The sequence below is a fragment of the Rhinolophus sinicus genome, chromosome 1 (assembly GCF_057876585.1).
Source record: "Rhinolophus sinicus isolate RSI-liver-muscle chromosome 1, RSI-T2T, whole genome shotgun sequence".
In the NCBI taxonomy this organism is placed as follows: Eukaryota; Metazoa; Chordata; class Mammalia; order Chiroptera; family Rhinolophidae; genus Rhinolophus; species Rhinolophus sinicus.
Genome location: NC_142501.1, coordinates 68,278,759 through 68,296,287, shown reverse-complemented (window position 1 = coordinate 68,296,287; position 17,529 = coordinate 68,278,759). Strand labels below are relative to the sequence as shown.

The 17,529-nt window shown below is 42.5% G+C and overlaps 1 protein-coding gene across 5 annotated transcripts in view; it reads left to right on the top strand.

Moving 5' to 3' along the window:
* PTPRB (protein tyrosine phosphatase receptor type B) overlaps positions 1-17,061 on the top strand; it is a 118,383-nt gene extending 101,322 nt beyond the window's left edge. For all 5 annotated transcript variants that reach the window (XM_074325419.2, XM_019748966.3, XM_088800758.1 and 2 more), the window contains 12 exons: positions 573-672; positions 1,512-1,595; positions 1,702-1,719; positions 1,838-1,919; positions 2,534-2,624; positions 3,300-3,376; positions 5,114-5,248; positions 6,265-6,387; positions 6,536-6,699; positions 8,288-8,423; positions 15,214-15,334; positions 16,826-17,061. In XM_074325419.2, the coding sequence (XP_074181520.2) occupies positions 573-672; positions 1,512-1,595; positions 1,702-1,719; positions 1,838-1,919; positions 2,534-2,624; positions 3,300-3,376; positions 5,114-5,248; positions 6,265-6,387; positions 6,536-6,699; positions 8,288-8,423; positions 15,214-15,334; positions 16,826-16,848 (1,154 nt within the window). In that variant the 3' untranslated portion in view covers positions 16,849-17,061. The remainder of the gene's footprint in view (positions 1-572; positions 673-1,511; positions 1,596-1,701; positions 1,720-1,837; positions 1,920-2,533; positions 2,625-3,299; positions 3,377-5,113; positions 5,249-6,264; positions 6,388-6,535; positions 6,700-8,287; positions 8,424-15,213; positions 15,335-16,825) is intronic.
* Positions 17,062-17,529: the final 468 nt, after the last annotated feature.

Below are 17,529 nucleotides of genomic sequence, written 5' to 3'. Positions count from 1 at the left end.
GCATGTTTGCAAAACTCTGACTATACTAAAAATCATTGAATTATACAATTTAAATGGATACATTGTATGACGTGTGAATTCTATTTCAATTAAATTGTTCAAAGATCGGGCTACTCTGACCTGTCCATAAACTCCCAGTGCCATTACCATACCAGAAAAAAAAAATGAGATTTTGTTAAAATAACTCTCAGCAATTCACTGGATTTGCCCAAGTCTCAGATGCTGTAACTTGTTTCATACACATGAAACAGCATTTTTATTTTGATTTCAAATTACTGGCCTTTATTTCAGGTGCCCCAAGCTTTACATACAAGCGCAAAATCCCTTAAAAGCTAAACACCATTAAGTTCAAAAGTATAATGACCAACCTGCCGTTACAAGGTAGTAGCCAGCATTGCATCTTCTCAGCTGCGTACTCCTAGCCTTTAGATAATAAATGCCTCAGTGTGGGCAACGTTCCACTCCTTCTGTAATAAGGTTCCTAGGGAGGTAGCACTTCAGTAGCTCCCTTACTGATTCTTTAGCACTAATGTTCCCACCTGGGTTTGTTGTTTCCATCTGGATTATTGTAGAGCCTTTGTTCGGAGTAATTGAAGGTGTGAGTGCTGGTCTGTTCTTAATTGGCATGCTGGTGGCTGTTGTCGCCTTATTCATCTGCAGACAGAAAGCGAGGTGAGTACACACAATCCTTTGGCGATTGGGCCCACAACTGGAAAGATGCAACTGGAAATGCCCTTTAGCCTGAACAGTAAGAAGGGAAAACAATTTCTCTAGGTTAATTCGCCTTTATTGTTTCTCAAGAGAAACTACAGCAAACACTAAAACCATGACTCACTTTTTTTCTGCCTCTCTACAGACCGTTGATGAATTTTACCCTTCCCAAATGGCTGAGGGGCCATGTGTAGACTTCATTTGAATGTGAAATAACTCTTTTTGCACAGGAAAAGAAAAATATTTTGTGTGGTTCGATCTCCCCATGAAGACAGAGATGTCTGCAAATTTTGTGCCCAAGTACTTTTCTGAAATATGCTGAAAAGTATGGTTGACATCACCGTTTTGTGGCTCAGATCTGCCATGCTAATTTAAGGAGAGACCAAAAAGCATCAAATAGCATGTGGTCCCATGCCACACTCTCTCTCCTCTCTTAGGGAATTCTTTTCTTTGGCACACTGTCCTCTCTTTTGCAGTCATGTCTTGCATCTAAGGTTTACTGGGACTGTTTTTAAGGAAAGTTTTATTGAGAGTGTGGGAAGTGATTGTGACCTGTCGCCAAAAACCAGAAGACGAATCTTCAGCTATTGCAGAGATCTGTTTCTGAGTGGGAAAAATCTATTTCTTCTTTGTGTTCTTCCTCTCCTTTCCTCCCTCAAAGAGATGTTGGCTGAGTGAAAATCTACATGAATACTGAAAAATCCATATTTGCACAAACACGCACAGCCTTACCATAAGTGGGAAAATGTGTTGAAGTCGAGTTTCATAATCAGAATATAATCCTCTCCCTTATGTTGCAGCCATGGTCGAGAAAGGCCCTCTGCCCACCTGAGCATCCGCCGGGATCGACCATTATCTGTCCACTTGAACCTGGGCCAGAAAGGGTGAGCACCACATCTTCCGTCACACGGGTTATTGAAAGATGAGTTGATTGTGTTGTGTGAGGTTCGCTAATGAGGTCTTTGTTCTTCTTTTGGCTTCCCGTCCCAGTAACCGGAAAACTTCTTGGTAAGAGATAAAACTCATTGATTACTATATATTATCTGTTTTTGAAATACAGCTCTGACTTGTTATGGCATTGTCCCTTCAGTAATTTTCTTTTGTTTCTGTTCTATTTTAACTATAGCCCAATAAAAGTAAACCAGTTTGAAGGGCACTTCATGAAGCTGCAGGCTGACTCCAACTACCTTCTATCCAAGGAGTACGAGGTACAACTCAGATGCAGTGATGCTTTATCATCCTAGTCCTGAGCAGAATTTCCCTCCCAACTCCTATTGTGAAATCACAGAGTGATTGGGCTCAGGAGTTAGGATAACACTTAGGATCCCAGCTGAGAACTCTTTTACGCCCCAATCCCTTCTCTGCTTAACATACCGACTAGTCTCGCAGGCCAGTGTGACATCCAGACTCTCACAGCAACAAAGTGCTACCTGAATCAGATGATAAGAAAGAATTAACAAATTGCAAATGCAAACGGAACACTGTCAGTTACTTAACCTGGCCATTTGCTTGATGGGAGACAATGTGGTTTGGTGGAAAAGTTCCCAGGCTTTGGATTTGATTCCCTGCTTTGCAACGCATGTGATCTGGGGCAAGTTAATTATCCTGTCTGAGCTTTATCTGTAAAATAGAGATAAAAATACCTCCTGTGAGGGGTTGGAGGCTGTGGTGGGGATCCGGACTAATGCACGTCGAATACTAGGCATTCCATAGACAGTAGCTAGTGTACATCTTCTCATAGTATTATGTATCTCGAGGATTGTGTGATTTGCTGTATCCTATTTCATATTCTCCACTTGCAAACTTATTTTTGACCTGATAGGACTTAAAAGACGTGGGTCGAAACCAATCGTGTGACATTGCACTCTTGCCGGAGAATAGAGGGAAAAATCGATACAACAACATATTACCCTGTAAGTTTTGTGTTGAAATTTGTAATACTGCCTTCCTCTAGCTGTTTCTTCTCTTTCCCAGGAATAAAATGGAGCTAAAGAAATATGGTGTAGCTGGATTTGGAAGATCTGAGGCTCTGAATGTGTTTACAAAGGAATGACTTGCATGTTATTGCACTTCCCTCCACATAAGCAGTAACCAGCTTCAGCTCTGGTTCTGTGAGGCCTCTTTTGCTGTTGGCATTTCACCCTGGGATCCTACTGCTTCTCTTTCGAGGCCTCAGAGCAGTAACAGGCTCAATAGCACAGGCCAACCTAGGTTTACTTAACAGCCTCCAGTTACAGTTATTATCCTTACCCTGTATGTGAAGCAATAGAAGGTAGTTTTTCTAGACTGCATTTGTTCAAGCAGTGAGAGGGTGCTGGACACTCCTTGGGCAAATGTCAGTGTTACAAAAGAAAGCATAGAGGCGCCCTCAAAGGGTGTGGTGTGTGTTTATGAGCCACCTATGCAACCTGGGGCAAGTCAGTTATCCTGTCTGAGCCTCATTTGCAAAATGGAGATGAGAATACGTCCCTTACGGGCCTCTTGTGGGGATCAGAGCTAATGCATGTCAAATACCAAGCATTCCATAAACCACAGAAAAATCACCCCAAGACTCAGTAACAAATCTCTCTTAAAACACTTCTTTCCAGATGATGCCTCTCGAGTGAAGCTGTCCAATGTGGATGATGACCCGTGCTCCGACTACATCAATGCCAGCTACATCCCCGTAAGTGAGCCACTAGGCCGGGATGCCTGGATGAAGCTCTGATGGGTGGCCACACTGCAGATACCTCTCCTCCTGTATGCTAGCATTGTTCTCAGGTCCGGAAGCACACAGGCTTAAGACCATGTCTGATTGCCATAAAACATGGGGTGTCCAGTTTGATCACTGCTAAGGCCCATTTTTCACAATGGCTATAGTCACAGGATATTATAATGAGCCCAGCATGCATTGTCACAGGTTGTTTTCTCTCTATAGCCCTTAGGCAAGATTAGTGCTCTCTAAAGAAGCTGGATCGCCCCTGCTAAGGCTGCCTAGTTAGGGAAGCTGATTCAAAGTTATTTAGGTTTTTGAAAAACCACAGACACACCTCAAAGTTTGTGTCAAACTTTTAGGCTCAGATTCTGGCTAGCATCGTGCCAACTTCCTAGAGCACACTGCAGTGGAAAAAGCTTTAAGGTCAGACAGATCCAGATTTCAATCCCATCTCTGCCCCTTGCTGACTCTGTGACCTTGGGCAAGTTATGTCACCGCTTTGGGCCTCCATTTCTTTTCCAAACAATGAGGATAAGTAATACGTATCTCAAATAGCACCTTCCATTCATTCAATAAACACTCGGTAAGTGCTAGCTATAAGTCAAACACTGAGCTGTTACAGGAATAAGGTAAGATATAATCCTGACTCTCAAGGAATTCTCAGCAGAGTTGGGGCATCAGGAAGTGACAAGGCGATGGCATGAGAAACAGGCTGGAGCAGTGCTTCTAACGTTAACATAGATCCACATCATCTGGGGGTCCTGTTAAAATACAGATTCTGATACAGCAGGGCTGGGGTGGCACCTGGGATTCTGCATTTCTAACAAAGTCTTAGGTGAGCCCCGTGTTGCTAGTGTGACGACCACTCTCTGGGTGGCAAGAAGCTAGACGTTGCCAAAGGAGTTTCTAGGAGGAGAACATCACCCAGCAGAGAGAAAGATAAAGGAAAGCTCCTCAGAGCAGGCCGCACGCTGAGACTTGGAGGATAAATAAGGAATAGCCAGATGAGAGTCAGTGTTTGGGTGGGTGGGACGTGGGAGTGGCAGAGGTGATGTAATGTAGAGGCCCTGAAGAGAGACAAGGAAAGAAAGAGCTTTGACTTGGATCTGCAAGGAATTCTGTATTGCTGGAGTACAGAATGAGTGGGTGAAAGTATCCTAGCTCATAGAGTTGTGGCTAAGATTAAATAAGATCTGTGAAAGTCCTGTCCCACGGCATGTTATATGGTAGGTGCTCAATAAACAGTGGTTTCTCTTTCCTTAAATTTCCCTTGCATGACACCTCTTACTAACATTCTACTGTCAATCATCCAAAATGACGAACTTCTAAGTTGAATAAATAGGGAAAGAGCCTGATCAACGTCAGTCCCTCAGACAGTTTACACACACACACACACACACACACAAACACACACACAGAGAGACACAATTGCAGGTGAAATGTTTTCTAGATTTTCACCTGAGTCCTCCATTGCCTTTCAGAATAGACCTAACCTAATAAAAGGGAATTTGGCTCTTAACAATAGTGCAATGTTCCGGCCTTATGTCCTTCCTGCTCCCAAGCCTTGACACTTGTGTTAGTATCTTTTTCTCAAATCAGGAGCCTGGCAAAGACCTACATATCATGTAATCTGCAGCACTAACCCTTTGTTTATAGTTCTGAAGAGGCCCATTGTTTCTGACTCTCCATATTGTAAATTCATCTCAGGGCAACAACTTCAGAAGAGAATACATTGCTACTCAGGGGCCTCTTCCTGGCACTAAGGATGACTTCTGGAAAATGGCGTGGGAACAGAATGTTCACAACATTGTCATGGTGACCCAGTGTGTCGAGAAGGGCCGAGTGAGTAAACAGTCTTCCTGACTTCTGAACTTTGCTTTCCGACACCTTGAGGGAATTCTTCACCATCAAAAGTTAAGCCCACAGAAGCCAAGTAGGGAGCATGTAAGAACATCGTTAGTGAATTAAGCCACTCAGTTATAAAACGCTCTAATAGGTGATGCCCGATTTGGATTCTGGGTCTGAAGTTTCAGTCAGAGGTGTTTCCGTTTGAGGACTGGGATTATCAGAAGTGTCCATGACACAGACAGATGAATGGGCGCCATCCTTCAGTGTATGGTGAGCGGAAATGCCTTGCTAGGGTCACTGGCTCTGCTCCTATTTTTACAAAAGAAGGAGAAGGGAGCTTTGGGCTGTGTCTGCAGAAACAAAGAAAAATAGTTCATTGGACAAATTAAGCAAACCTCTTGTCATGCACTTGTAATCCTCTATTTTATATGGTTACTTTGAGAATGAAAGAGATGACATGTGAGTACCCCCGTATCTGTGGTCAATAAATACATGTCCACAATCTTCTTTCTCCTATCTTTCTACATATAAATATGAGCTAAGCTAAATGTTCTGATTTTTCAAAGATCATTTGGCCCAAGGTATTGAGTCCAGCTTAGGACAGTGATATCAAAATATAAACAAAACCAGGCCTGGAAGACTATACCTTCCTCTGCCCAGCTAGATCTTTCTTCAGAAAGAACCATTGTAAGATACGGTTTATCAGCTAGTGGAACTGAAATGCTAAGGAAATCAACAACAACAACAAAAAACCATGAAACACTGCCTGAAAGGCAGACGAATCCAGAGGTTGCAGAGCATGTTCCCTGAGCAGCATGTCTCCTTCACTTGCAGCAGGAGCCCAGCTTCAGCTCTGGCCATGAGCAGGTTAATGCAAAGCAGATGGTCAAATTGCTTTAGCAGCTGGTCCTGACTTCCAATTTAGGAAGATATGTCGAGGAGGAAAAGTCCAGGTTCACAGAGGAGTCACATTTCCAGACTCACTTTTTTTTCTGTCTGTCTTCCGCTAGGTAAAATGTGACCATTACTGGCCAGCGGACCAGGATTCTCTCTACTACGGGGACCTCATCCTTCAGATGCTTTCGGAGTCCGTACTGCCCGAGTGGACCATCCGGGAGTTTAGGATATGCAGCGTATGTTAGTTTGACTTGTTTTAATAACCCAGCTTGGAAAGATGAAGGACACCTGGGAATCCCATTTTCGCTGGCTCCCATCCTGTCGCAGTTGTCAAACGTGAAGGGCCTTAGGTCGGCCCTCTCATTGTCCTCTCTGCTCTTACAGGAGGAACAGCTAGATGCACACAGACTCATTCGCCATTTTCACTACACGGTGTGGCCAGACCATGGAGTCCCAGAGACTACCCAGTCCCTGATCCAGTTTGTGAGAACCGTCAGGGACTACATCAACAGAACACCCGGGGCTGGGCCCACCGTGGTGCATTGCAGGTACGTGGTGACTAGTGGCCAATAACATGGCAGCCAGATGTCTGAAAACAGGCAGAAGCGTGGGGCATCCAGTGGGGGCAGGATTCATCTGGACCTACCAGCCTGTTTAGGCCCAGAGGATGTTCTTACGCTCTCTTCCGCCTTCTCCTCCCCCAACCTCACTCCTTTTCACTGACTTCTCCTTCTCTGCTTTCTTCACATCCCACCTCTCTCTCACCCTCACTCTTCATCCTTATCTCTCTCTCTTGCTCCTTTTCCTGCTGTACAAAATGCAAAGGCCTTATGTGACTTCCAGGCCCTCCATAATGGGGCCCCATTTTACCCCCAAGCCAAGTTCCCAGAAACTCTCTCCCACTCTAGCTGGAAGGAGACTGCACATGCTTATTCTGGCTTCTTGCCATTCTTGCTCCTTGGAATGGCCTTAGCACTCTCTCCTCCACCTATTTAAGCCCTAACTCTCCTTCAAGATCCGTGTCCTAGACCTCCCTCCAGGTTTAGTAGCACTTGCCATCTGCAGCACCCAATTTTGCTCTTAAATTTCTGTTCTCTCTTTGACTTCTCTTTGCCTCAGATTATGTGTCCATAAAATCAGCCTAACAAGCAATCCACCTATCTCTCTGTCTCTGTCTCTCTCTGGGGAGTCTGGTGTTTAGCTAATTAGTGTTTGCAGCAACACTTTGATAGCCCTAACTAAACAGCACTAATAAATAAGGAGCAGGGAATTGCTACAGTAAATGTCAAATGCTTTCATTTTCTCCCAATCAGCCCAGCACCCTAGGAGCCCTGCTTTTATATGTCATTGGAACCCTGATGCTTTTAATAGGCATGTGAGGCGCTCAAGAGCTTCCTGCTTTCTGAACATGGCAGGCATTTTCACCCAGGACCACTGAGGGACTGTTCTTTTTCTTACAAATATGTGCATCAAAAATCCCCCGACTATGCAATCACTTTGGGGAGTGGGCAGGGGGAGCAAACCCTCATGAAGTTTAAGGTGTTCACACCCTATGATATGGTAGTTCTGCTTTTAGATATCAACCCTAGAAAAATACCCACAGGCGTACACAGTGGTGTTCACTGCCGCACAATTTTTAACAGAGAAAAACTAAAACTGATCTTGCAGTAGGGAATGGATTAGCGCTGGTTTATGAACTCTACAGAATAGTTAAGAGAACTTAGACATACTTGTAACAACATGGATAAATCTCAAAACACAATATTGAGTAGAAAACTTGGCAGAAAGATAGAGGAAACGTGTTAGCATTTTAGTAAATTTTTGTAACACATAAAATGAGTATATTGTTTATGGATTTACATGGCTATAGGAAAAGTATAAAAACATGCATGGAAATGAAACTTACCAAGTGCGGAGCGGTACTTACCCCTGGTGGAGCGGGAGAGGTGGAGGAAAGAAGTAGAGGCGGGGGCTCTAAGTTCTATTTTTTTGAGAGAGCACATGGAGAGAAAGAAGTATTCCTATGTTCTCCCTTAACCTGGAAGGGAGAAGAAAGACTTCAGTAGAGTCTCTGGATGCAGTCTTGAAAGGCCTATTGAATAAAAAGGCTCAGCTTTCCTTCAATATCTCTTCTAGTGCCGGTGTGGGTAGGACCGGAACGTTCATTGCGTTGGATCGAATCCTCCAGCAATTAGACTCCAAAGACTCTGTGGATATTTACGGAGCAGTGCACGACCTAAGACTTCACAGGATTCACATGGTCCAGACCGAGGTAAGGGTTGCTGGTGGAAGGACACGGACCACATTCCCTGCCTCCCCCCAGTCCTCCCCCCGCAAATGCTCAGGGCTTTAATCTGACAAGGGGAAGTAACTATGACTCATTAGGAAGAGAAAGAACACTGAATGTACATGTTTTCTAGGACTTGGGGTTTTTTTTGTTTTTTTTTTAAATTTATTGGGGTGACAATTGTTAGCGAAATTACATAGATTTCAGGTGTACAATTCTGTATTACATCATCTATAAATCCCATTGTGTGTTCACCACCCAGAGTCAGTTCTCCTTCCATCACCATATGTTTGATCCCCCTTACCCTCATCTCCCACCCCCCACCCCCCTGAGACTTGTTATTTTAAAACAAATCTCAGTGACCTTGAGGACAGTGTGTATACCCTTATATTTACTGAACTGGTTGCCCATCTTCTGCAGGTAGGTAGGAAGAAAGACAGATTAAAAAAAAAAAATCAATGCGTTATACATGGAGGAAAGGCCACCGCCAAGCCATCCTGAAGATCATTTTCAGGTAGTTTGGTGGGTGAATCTAAGAACTTCAATTAGTAAAGAGGAAACAGAGTCCAATCTTTTCTCTCCTCCTGCCCACCCCAGCTGCACCCACAACTCTGGAGACACCAAAGGAGTGTATGTTAAATGTGAAGAATAAATGCCTCCATTTGTACAGTCCTTTGGCATTTGCAGGACATTTTTGAATATGTTATCTCATTAAATTTTCACAATAATCAGATGAAAGAGGTATTATTTCCCATTTCCAGGCTAGAAGATAGGTTCAGAGGTTAAAGGACTTACACAGCTGTGAAGTGGCCACACTGGGACTTGAAACTGCTGTAGAGAATCCTAAGCCCTAAGCACCACGTCCGCTGCCCCAAAGCCTCAGGGCCACGTCTGTGTCCCCACATGGACCAAGCATGTCACTCCCCTGCATGATTGCCTTCCAAGGCCCAAGTTCGCTTACCTTTGTGTTTCCCACGTAACTGCAAAATCCTCTTTAAAAGAAAAAAGAATTCCCATGGTCAAAGAGGTAGAAAGTCCTACGTGTTACTCTCTAGTTTGTATAGTCACAGTATATGTGAAAACTGCATAGGCAGCTGTGCTCCGCAAAACAAGGTTGTCCTGCAATAAAGCACCCCCTAAGCTTCGTGCAACCCACTATTCCCCAAACTACCTTTACCCTGAATTCTTTTCTTGGGTAGCACCTACTAGTATCTCACAGATCTCATATTCTGTAACACATTTGGGAAAACATTGGCGCCATTGTTTCTTGCAGGCAGCGCCCACACCATTATTGTCCTGGGCTTGGAGTACATGCATTACAGCAATTATTACACCACATTTTGATTTCATTATGGGATTTTTTTTAAATACATAAAACTAGGGAAAATAGTGTTATGAATTTCCATCTACCCAAACCCCAGCTTCTGCAATTATCAGTATTGTGGGTTCTTTTTTCATCTACATCCCACATATACTGTTCCCCTACCCTATGACCTGATTGGAATGTTTTAAAGAAAATTCTATGTATCACATTATTTCACCTTGAAATATTGTTTGCGTAGTGGGAGGCCACCATTTCCTGGAAAACGATTCTATTGCACGGCCATCTAAGATGCTGCCGGCCATGACATGCTTGGCTGTGGGAAAAAATGATCAACTCACAGGCTGTAACTAAATGGGAAAATCAATGCCTGAAGTAAGGGTACAATTAATAAAGACTTCACAAGGAAACAGAGCAGGAGTATGATCAGAATTAAAGTTTCCACTGCCTAATCAATTGCCACCCAGCTCCTGTGACCCAAGGCTGGAGAGACCGGGCCAACTTATAGGATAAGGACTCTTTTTAAAGTCATGACCACAAGATCATTACATCTAAGAACTTTAACCGTAATTCCTTAACATTAGCTAATATCCAATCAGTATTTAAATATTTCTAATGATCTCAGAAGTTACATTTTATACTTGGTTTGCTTTAGAATCCAGAGGCCACACATTGCTTATGGTTGAAGTCTCTTTTAAATCCCCCTTAATGTACAATAACCCTCCTTCTACTTGGTTTTCCATGCCTTATATTTGTTAATGAAACCAGCTCATTTATTGTGTAGATTTTCCCACATTGTGGATGTGGCAGACTACTTTTTATGGTGGTCATATATTAGGTTGGTACAAAAGTAATTGTGGTTTAAAAGGTTAAAAATAATTGCAAAAACCGCAATTGCTTTTGCACCAACCTAATATTACTCCATTCTCCATAGTTTTTGTCAGCCAATGTGAGGCTCGATTAAATTCAGGTCTGTTTTTACCACCACAGCGCTTCACGGGTGGTGCTGAGTATTTCCTGTTGCATCACATCAGGAAGTACTTCCTGTCTGTGTCTTTCTCTCAGTGTTGATGAAATTGACAGTGACCATCCACTATCATGTTCCTCATTAGCCTTTCACTCAACAGTTTGGGAACCCACTGGTAACCACTGTCTAGTTCTGTTATTTCATTAAAGGTTGCAGAATTATATCACACTGTATCATAATTGTTATCTGTCAGCTTTCTCTAAAAGACTCTGAATTCCTAGAGGGTACGAACATGTTTTCCTTCTCTCTATCCTCAATAGTTTTGTCTGTTAAATGAATGAACACATATTCTACGATTACGTTGTTAATGTGTGTGTTTTCAGGCTCCCTAGTTATTGTCAGAGGCTTCTTGGGCCACGTGTCACTTCCATACACCTGCCCAGAACTCTGGAGATACATTTTGGTGATGAGTAGGCACTCCCTATTGATGATGAGGCAGGCACTGCCTGACTTCCAGGGCAAGGGTAACACGAGGTGCCAAAGTTCTGCATCCTTCTCCCTGGATATAACTCTTTCTTTTCCCTGACTTCCTCTTTTCCTCCTGCCACTCTGAGGATTCTGTGGCTCTTGTTCCTTAGGTTGCCTCTTCACTGTTCAAGTTCCCCAAGCTTCTGTCCTCAAGGCGCCACTCTTCTTTCACTGCACCTTTAATCTTTGTGATGTCCTCCACTGCCCCACATGGCCTCAAGAACCACATGCGTGCTCATGTTTCCCAAATCTCATTCTCCTTCCCCAGCATCCACCTAAGTCCCTGCCTATGAGTAAGTCCTACCTGGAAGCCTTACAGTCAACTCAAAAAACTCATTATCTGTCTTCAAAAAACAAAGAACAATACTAAGAACAAAAGCACTCCTGCAGTTACTCCTTCCAGTTTCAGGTAACGGTGTCTCCACCCACCTTGCCTTCCACCTGATTGCCCAAGCCCGGGGTCTGACTTCTTTGCCTACACTTCCCACACTCAAACAGCCACAAAATCCTGTCCGTTCTACCCAACATCTTTCTCTCTGTTCTAGTCTCGCCATTGCCACTGCCACTGCCCTTGCCCAGCCCTTTCTCAGCTCTCACCCGGACCTGTTGCAATGGCCCCCTAGTTGGTCTCCTGTCTCCAGCGTCTGTCCTAATACTCCTCATCACTACTGCCCCCAACAAAGTTCTCTAGCTAACTGTGTCAGCTCCCCGCATAAATTCTGAGAAAGCTCTCCATCACTTGTAAAAGAAAGTTCAAACTCTCATCCTTGTGTACAAGCCTCTCCGTAACCTAGTCCCAGCTCACTTCTCCAGTTTCGTGGTGTAACACCACCCATCCCCATTGTTTTAGGGTCTGACAAAATTAAGGAAGTCCCTCCCGCTCCCCGGGCCAGAATAAAATTTGATTCTTCTGTTCATGATGCAGTAAGTGTTGCAGTAAGATAGAAATGTTCTCTCTCTCTCTCTCTCTCTCTCTCTCTCTCTCTCTCTCTTTTTCCTGTTGTAAATGAAATCCCAAACACTATGCAGATAGTACCTGTCTTGCTTTAAGACTGCTGCAGTCAGGCTGCTTCCATAGTCTCAGCAGCCCTGCCCCAGAGCTGACAGGGCTCAGAGCACCGAGGGGTGTGATCCACAGCTGAGCCCCTGCGGGTGACTGTTCCAGGAAAGGCGGAAGGACATTCTGACCCCTGGTTACGCTTCTGCGTCCATGGCAATAGTCAGCCTCCACTTTATTCTACATTATTTGTGATACTAAGGGAGGCAGGTCTTCACAAGTTTTGAGAAGTGTATCAAAGACCAAAGATTTGTAAACAAAGAGGCATTAGAAAGGGGGTGGGATTTATAAGTGTGTCCCTACTTCTCTTTTAGCCTGTCTTGGGCCAAGCTGACTCTGAGATATGCACTCAAATGGAGCAGAGAATAGTAGGTGACAGTCACAGACTGTCAATCTCATCTGCTTCCCATGAGAAGCGAACAGTGGGATGTTGTGGGACTGCTCACATGGGGGATTTTCCTGGGGGGTTTACCATGACCCATGAACCCTACATTTTAGCTACACTGGACTACTCACAGTTTCCAGAATATATGTGCACTTTCATGCCATTTGCGTCATTTTGAATGTACTATTTCTTTGCTCCAGTTCTTACAAGTGTCACCTTTTCTCTCTAGCTTAATGTTTTCCTCCCCCAGAAGTGAACCTGATGGCTTCTTCTTATGTATAACGCTTTATACATAATTCTGTCTTACGTTTATCACCTTATAGATATTTGTTCACATACCTGCCCCTCTGCTAAACTCTGCACTCAGACCATGAAAAGGTTTTAAGTATAATTCTATATATATTACCTAATATTACAATGATTGGCAAAATTGAATGGAACTGAGGCTTCGCCTAGATAGGCTTTAGCTAGACAGAGCAAAAAATGATCTTTTATGATCTGAGGTTCATATATTAGACTTTATCTGCTTTGCGTGAATAAAGTGGGAAGCACATTATCAACCTGAAGGTTTTAGTAGTAATCATTTTCAAAGGGGCATTCTATTGGGAAAAGAAGAATTTATATTTAAGACAAGGCAAATTAATGAATATTAACTTGTTTCAAAGCCCATGGTAGATCATTGTTGAAGAATTTCTTAATAAGGCATAGAATAGAGGTAGAAGAGCTCATTCATAGCTGAATGCTGAGGTCCCAAAGTAATTTAATATCCCTGTAGAATTGAAAATGTGAATCATGCTTTGGATAGGAGGAAGCAGGAAAGTGTCTATAATTTGGTGGATTGTTTTCAAGGCAGCAAGAAGTGACTGCCTCTACTAGCACCCATTGTCAGGATAGTACTCTCCTTGAATTTTTCAAGATCAAGATGGCATAAAACCCTCATAACAAGTGAGCAGAGTTTGTGAGCAGAAAGGCAAAGAAGTTAATAGCTATTAATATTAATAGATGTAAATATCAGTGCAGGCCTCATTTATGATTGTGCTCTCTCTTTGAATTGTCCTAATCTAACGATTATACCAGACCTCCATTACTTAAGTCCCATAAGTAGATGACCACGCTAGCCAGTCAGAGTCAATTTCTAGTGCCAACCCATAAAAATCAATACTTTTTCACTTTTAAAGATCATTTGTGAGGGAAGATCTGATAGTCTCACTTTGTATCTCAAAGCTTTAAGATATTCTAAGGCGGGACCACACTTTAAACATGGGGTCTGTCTAGTTGACAGCAACGCAAAGTCTTATACCTTTTAATGGTCACAGGATGTTAGCTATAGAGGAGACCTTGGCCTCCTTGTTGAATAGACAGAGAAACGGAGATCCCATGAAGCCTTCTGATTCAGCCTAGGCCAGCTGGAGGCAGACAATGAGCCCAGCATCCCTCACTTGGTGTTGCTCTCCTCCCAACCTCCTCTCTCTCTGAGCTCTGAGCAGTTGCTGTGTCATTAAGGGAGCCTCAGGCCAAGCACTTTCACGTGAACATCCACTCCCTTATAGAGAGCTCAGTAGGGAGCGAGGAAGGGAGCCCGATGCACAATGCCTGTGGCTGAGCTTCTGTTGTCTAGGGAGGTCTTTGTGGTGTCTTGATGGTCACCAAAACACCGACTCTTCTATATTTGTTTCTATTTTGAAAGTAGTTAGTTCCCAGATAGTTGACAGGTGGGTTTGTCTTTACTGTGTAACCCTCTATTGTTCTCTGCAGTCAGCCAATATCTTTGAGATTCTTCCATGAGCCAGACTTGAATGCTGAGAGAACCAAGATGCATAAGACACTGAACTTGCCCTCAAAGAACTGATAGTCCACTGGGGTCTGTTGTCCACATCTCCTTTTTCTCACTATATTCCCAAAAGAAAAGAAACAAAATGGCAGAGTACACAGTGAAATGATCTTCTCTTTCAATAATGCAATGAAATTAGGATTCATCTAAGAAAACTGAAGTAGTGAAAAGAACATGAAATTTGAAGTCACATACCCAGGATCAAATCTTACGGTCCCATTTATTAGCTGTGTGACCTTGGAGAAATTACTTAACTTCTCTGAGTCTCATTCATATGGATGAGTATATCTACTTGATGAATTTTTCAAAATGATCAAATGCGATTATTTATGTAAAAAGCAATAGCACAGTGTCTGGCATTCATTCATTTATTTAATAAATATTTGTGGAGGACCTACTATGTGCCAGACATAGTTGTAGGCCCTCATAGAACATATTCTATAAACATTCATACACCTAAGAAAAAAGGAACAAATACCACCTTTCTGCCCATTACCTTTATTATCTTTTCAGTGGACACAGAAAGCAGCCCCTCCACTATGTACTAGCGACCATTGTGAAAGTGATGATCAAGAAATTTGCTAGCCATATTAGACCCCATTACCGTTGATATTTTGTGAGAGTCCCTCACCTTCCTTAGACTTGAGAATTTGCCTTCCTCTGACATGTTTTCTGCTCTCTCCTAGTGTCAATATGTATACTTGCATCAGTGTGTAAGAGATGTGCTCAGAGCAAGGAAGCTACGGAGTGAACAAGAAAACCCCTTGTTTCCAATCTATGAAAATGTGAATCCAGAGTATCACAGAGGTAGGAGCTTTTTATAGTTAAAAGTTTGAGTGAAAAAACCTGAATGTGTAACAGTAGAGGACGAAGTACACCCTGGTGCATTCACTGAACAGAATACAATGTAGTCATTAAAAATGATATTTTTGAGGGTAATAACATGGATATTCTTATAAATAAGTAAGAAAAGCAGAATGTAGAACAAACAAAACAGCACCTGAGGGGAAATGACTGAAACGGCATATACCAGAATAGTAAAACAAATTTCTCTGAGCAACAAAATGTGGTTTTTCATCTACTTTATATGGTTTTTAAATTTTCTAGAACAAGCAGGTGACATTTTTTTAAATAAAACATTTATTAGGAAAAGGTATAAACTTTATAAGGCACTGCTTTGATCAGACAATAATTATCTGAAAAATGAAGGGTCTGCATGCCTTTTCTTACTCTGGACCATCATTCGACTTAATTTAACAACATCAGCTAAATTGTAAATTTGAAGTTACATTGTATTAGTGATTTATTACCACCTCACAAACTACCCCAAAACTTAGCATCTTCACTCAACATTTATTTATTACCTCACAGTTTCTGTAGATCAGGAATTTGGGAGGGGCTTAGCTGAGTGGTTCTGCCCAGGGTCTGTCATGAGGTTGCACAGTCAAGACATTGGCCAGGTCTGCCATCATCTGAAGGCTTGACTGGGGCTGCAGGATTCACTGTAAGATGCCTCGCTCACATGGCTCTTGGCAGAGGTCACAGTTCTTTGCCACATGGACCTATATCCATCTATAGATTAGACTTTTTTTTTGACAAACATTATTGCAGAGCTATTTTATCTCCATTTCTAAATGATCTTCCATTTTATTTAGTTCTCTGCACTCTCTATACCCACCCACCTAGTCAGTATGTTAAATAGTTAATAAAGTGTAAAACACAAATACGTAAGAGAGCTGCTATTGAAAGGAGTCCTTTGTAAATCACGTAATCCTTTTGTATTATAAATAATTACCCCTTAATTTATCTGTATAGTAAATTAAGGTTTTTGCATGTCAGATTCTTTTAAGAAGCTCTAGGAAGGAGGGAGCTCCTGGGATCTTGGAGTTTCCTTTGTCTTGTTTTGACATGTTTGAGAGTCTTTTTTTTTAGAGTAATCCTGGGTGCTCCTGAAGGAAGTTCACTGTGGTATGGTTAGCTTCAAGCATCTGAAAGTAGGATTCAGGTCCTAGCTCTGGAACTAACTAGCATTAACAAGCTGTATGTGAGGTATTCTGTCTCTCTGGACCTATGGGCTCATCTGTAAAACCAGAGGGGATGCACTAGAATCACTAGGCTTTTCCAATTCTAGATGGCTCTGAATGTAATGAACAGGCCCCCACAGCGATGGTCTCCTCCTAAACTGTATTGAGTTTTAGTCATTTCTGCTAGTCTTTCCCACTTGTAATTTTCATAAACAGAGCAAACAACTATGACACGCCCCACTACACTCTCTAATTACAGTATCCTTCCTTTCAGATGCGGGCTATTCAATGCATTAAGAATGTACCCGAACATCTCCTGGATAAAAGCTATTCACTGTGTGATGTAAAAAAAAACAAAACTCGCTTCATGCCCTATAGAGGTGCCAGCTATTTCTATTGATAGTATACATAATTTATTAATCTGGAGAATTTAAAAGAATTTACGTAATTTAAAGGTAACAGATATTATTGTATATAGTTGTATTTTGTAGTTTCTTCTGTAAATATGTATTTTTTCATAATGTTTAATATTAAGCTTTATATAATACTATTTTTCCACACTAAAGTGTTCCTGGGTTGTTCTACATGAACAAATTCAGCCTGTATGACAGGACTACGTAAATGTGTATGGAGGGGGTTGCGGAGTCAATCCCAGGGGCCATGTTTTTTATCGCTGTTCATGATAACTGGACAGGATAAAGGGCAGGGCTGGAGAGAGCATATAGTATGGCTGGCTTTGCTGCACTTCTGTCCATTGAATCTTGGGATCCAAAGATGATCCAAATGCTATTTGGACAAATACAGCAGTCAAGAAAAGGCTTGGAAAGAGTGGAAGAGGTGAAGCAGGACCAAGCTGAAGGATGTGGTTGTGCCAAAACTAGTTCCTCTCCCCTTTCTCCTGCCAGAGATGCAGGCCAAGTGGCTAGCGTAGGGGCCGTGTAACTTGCAGTGCACGGCCAGGCTGCAGGGTTGACGGTT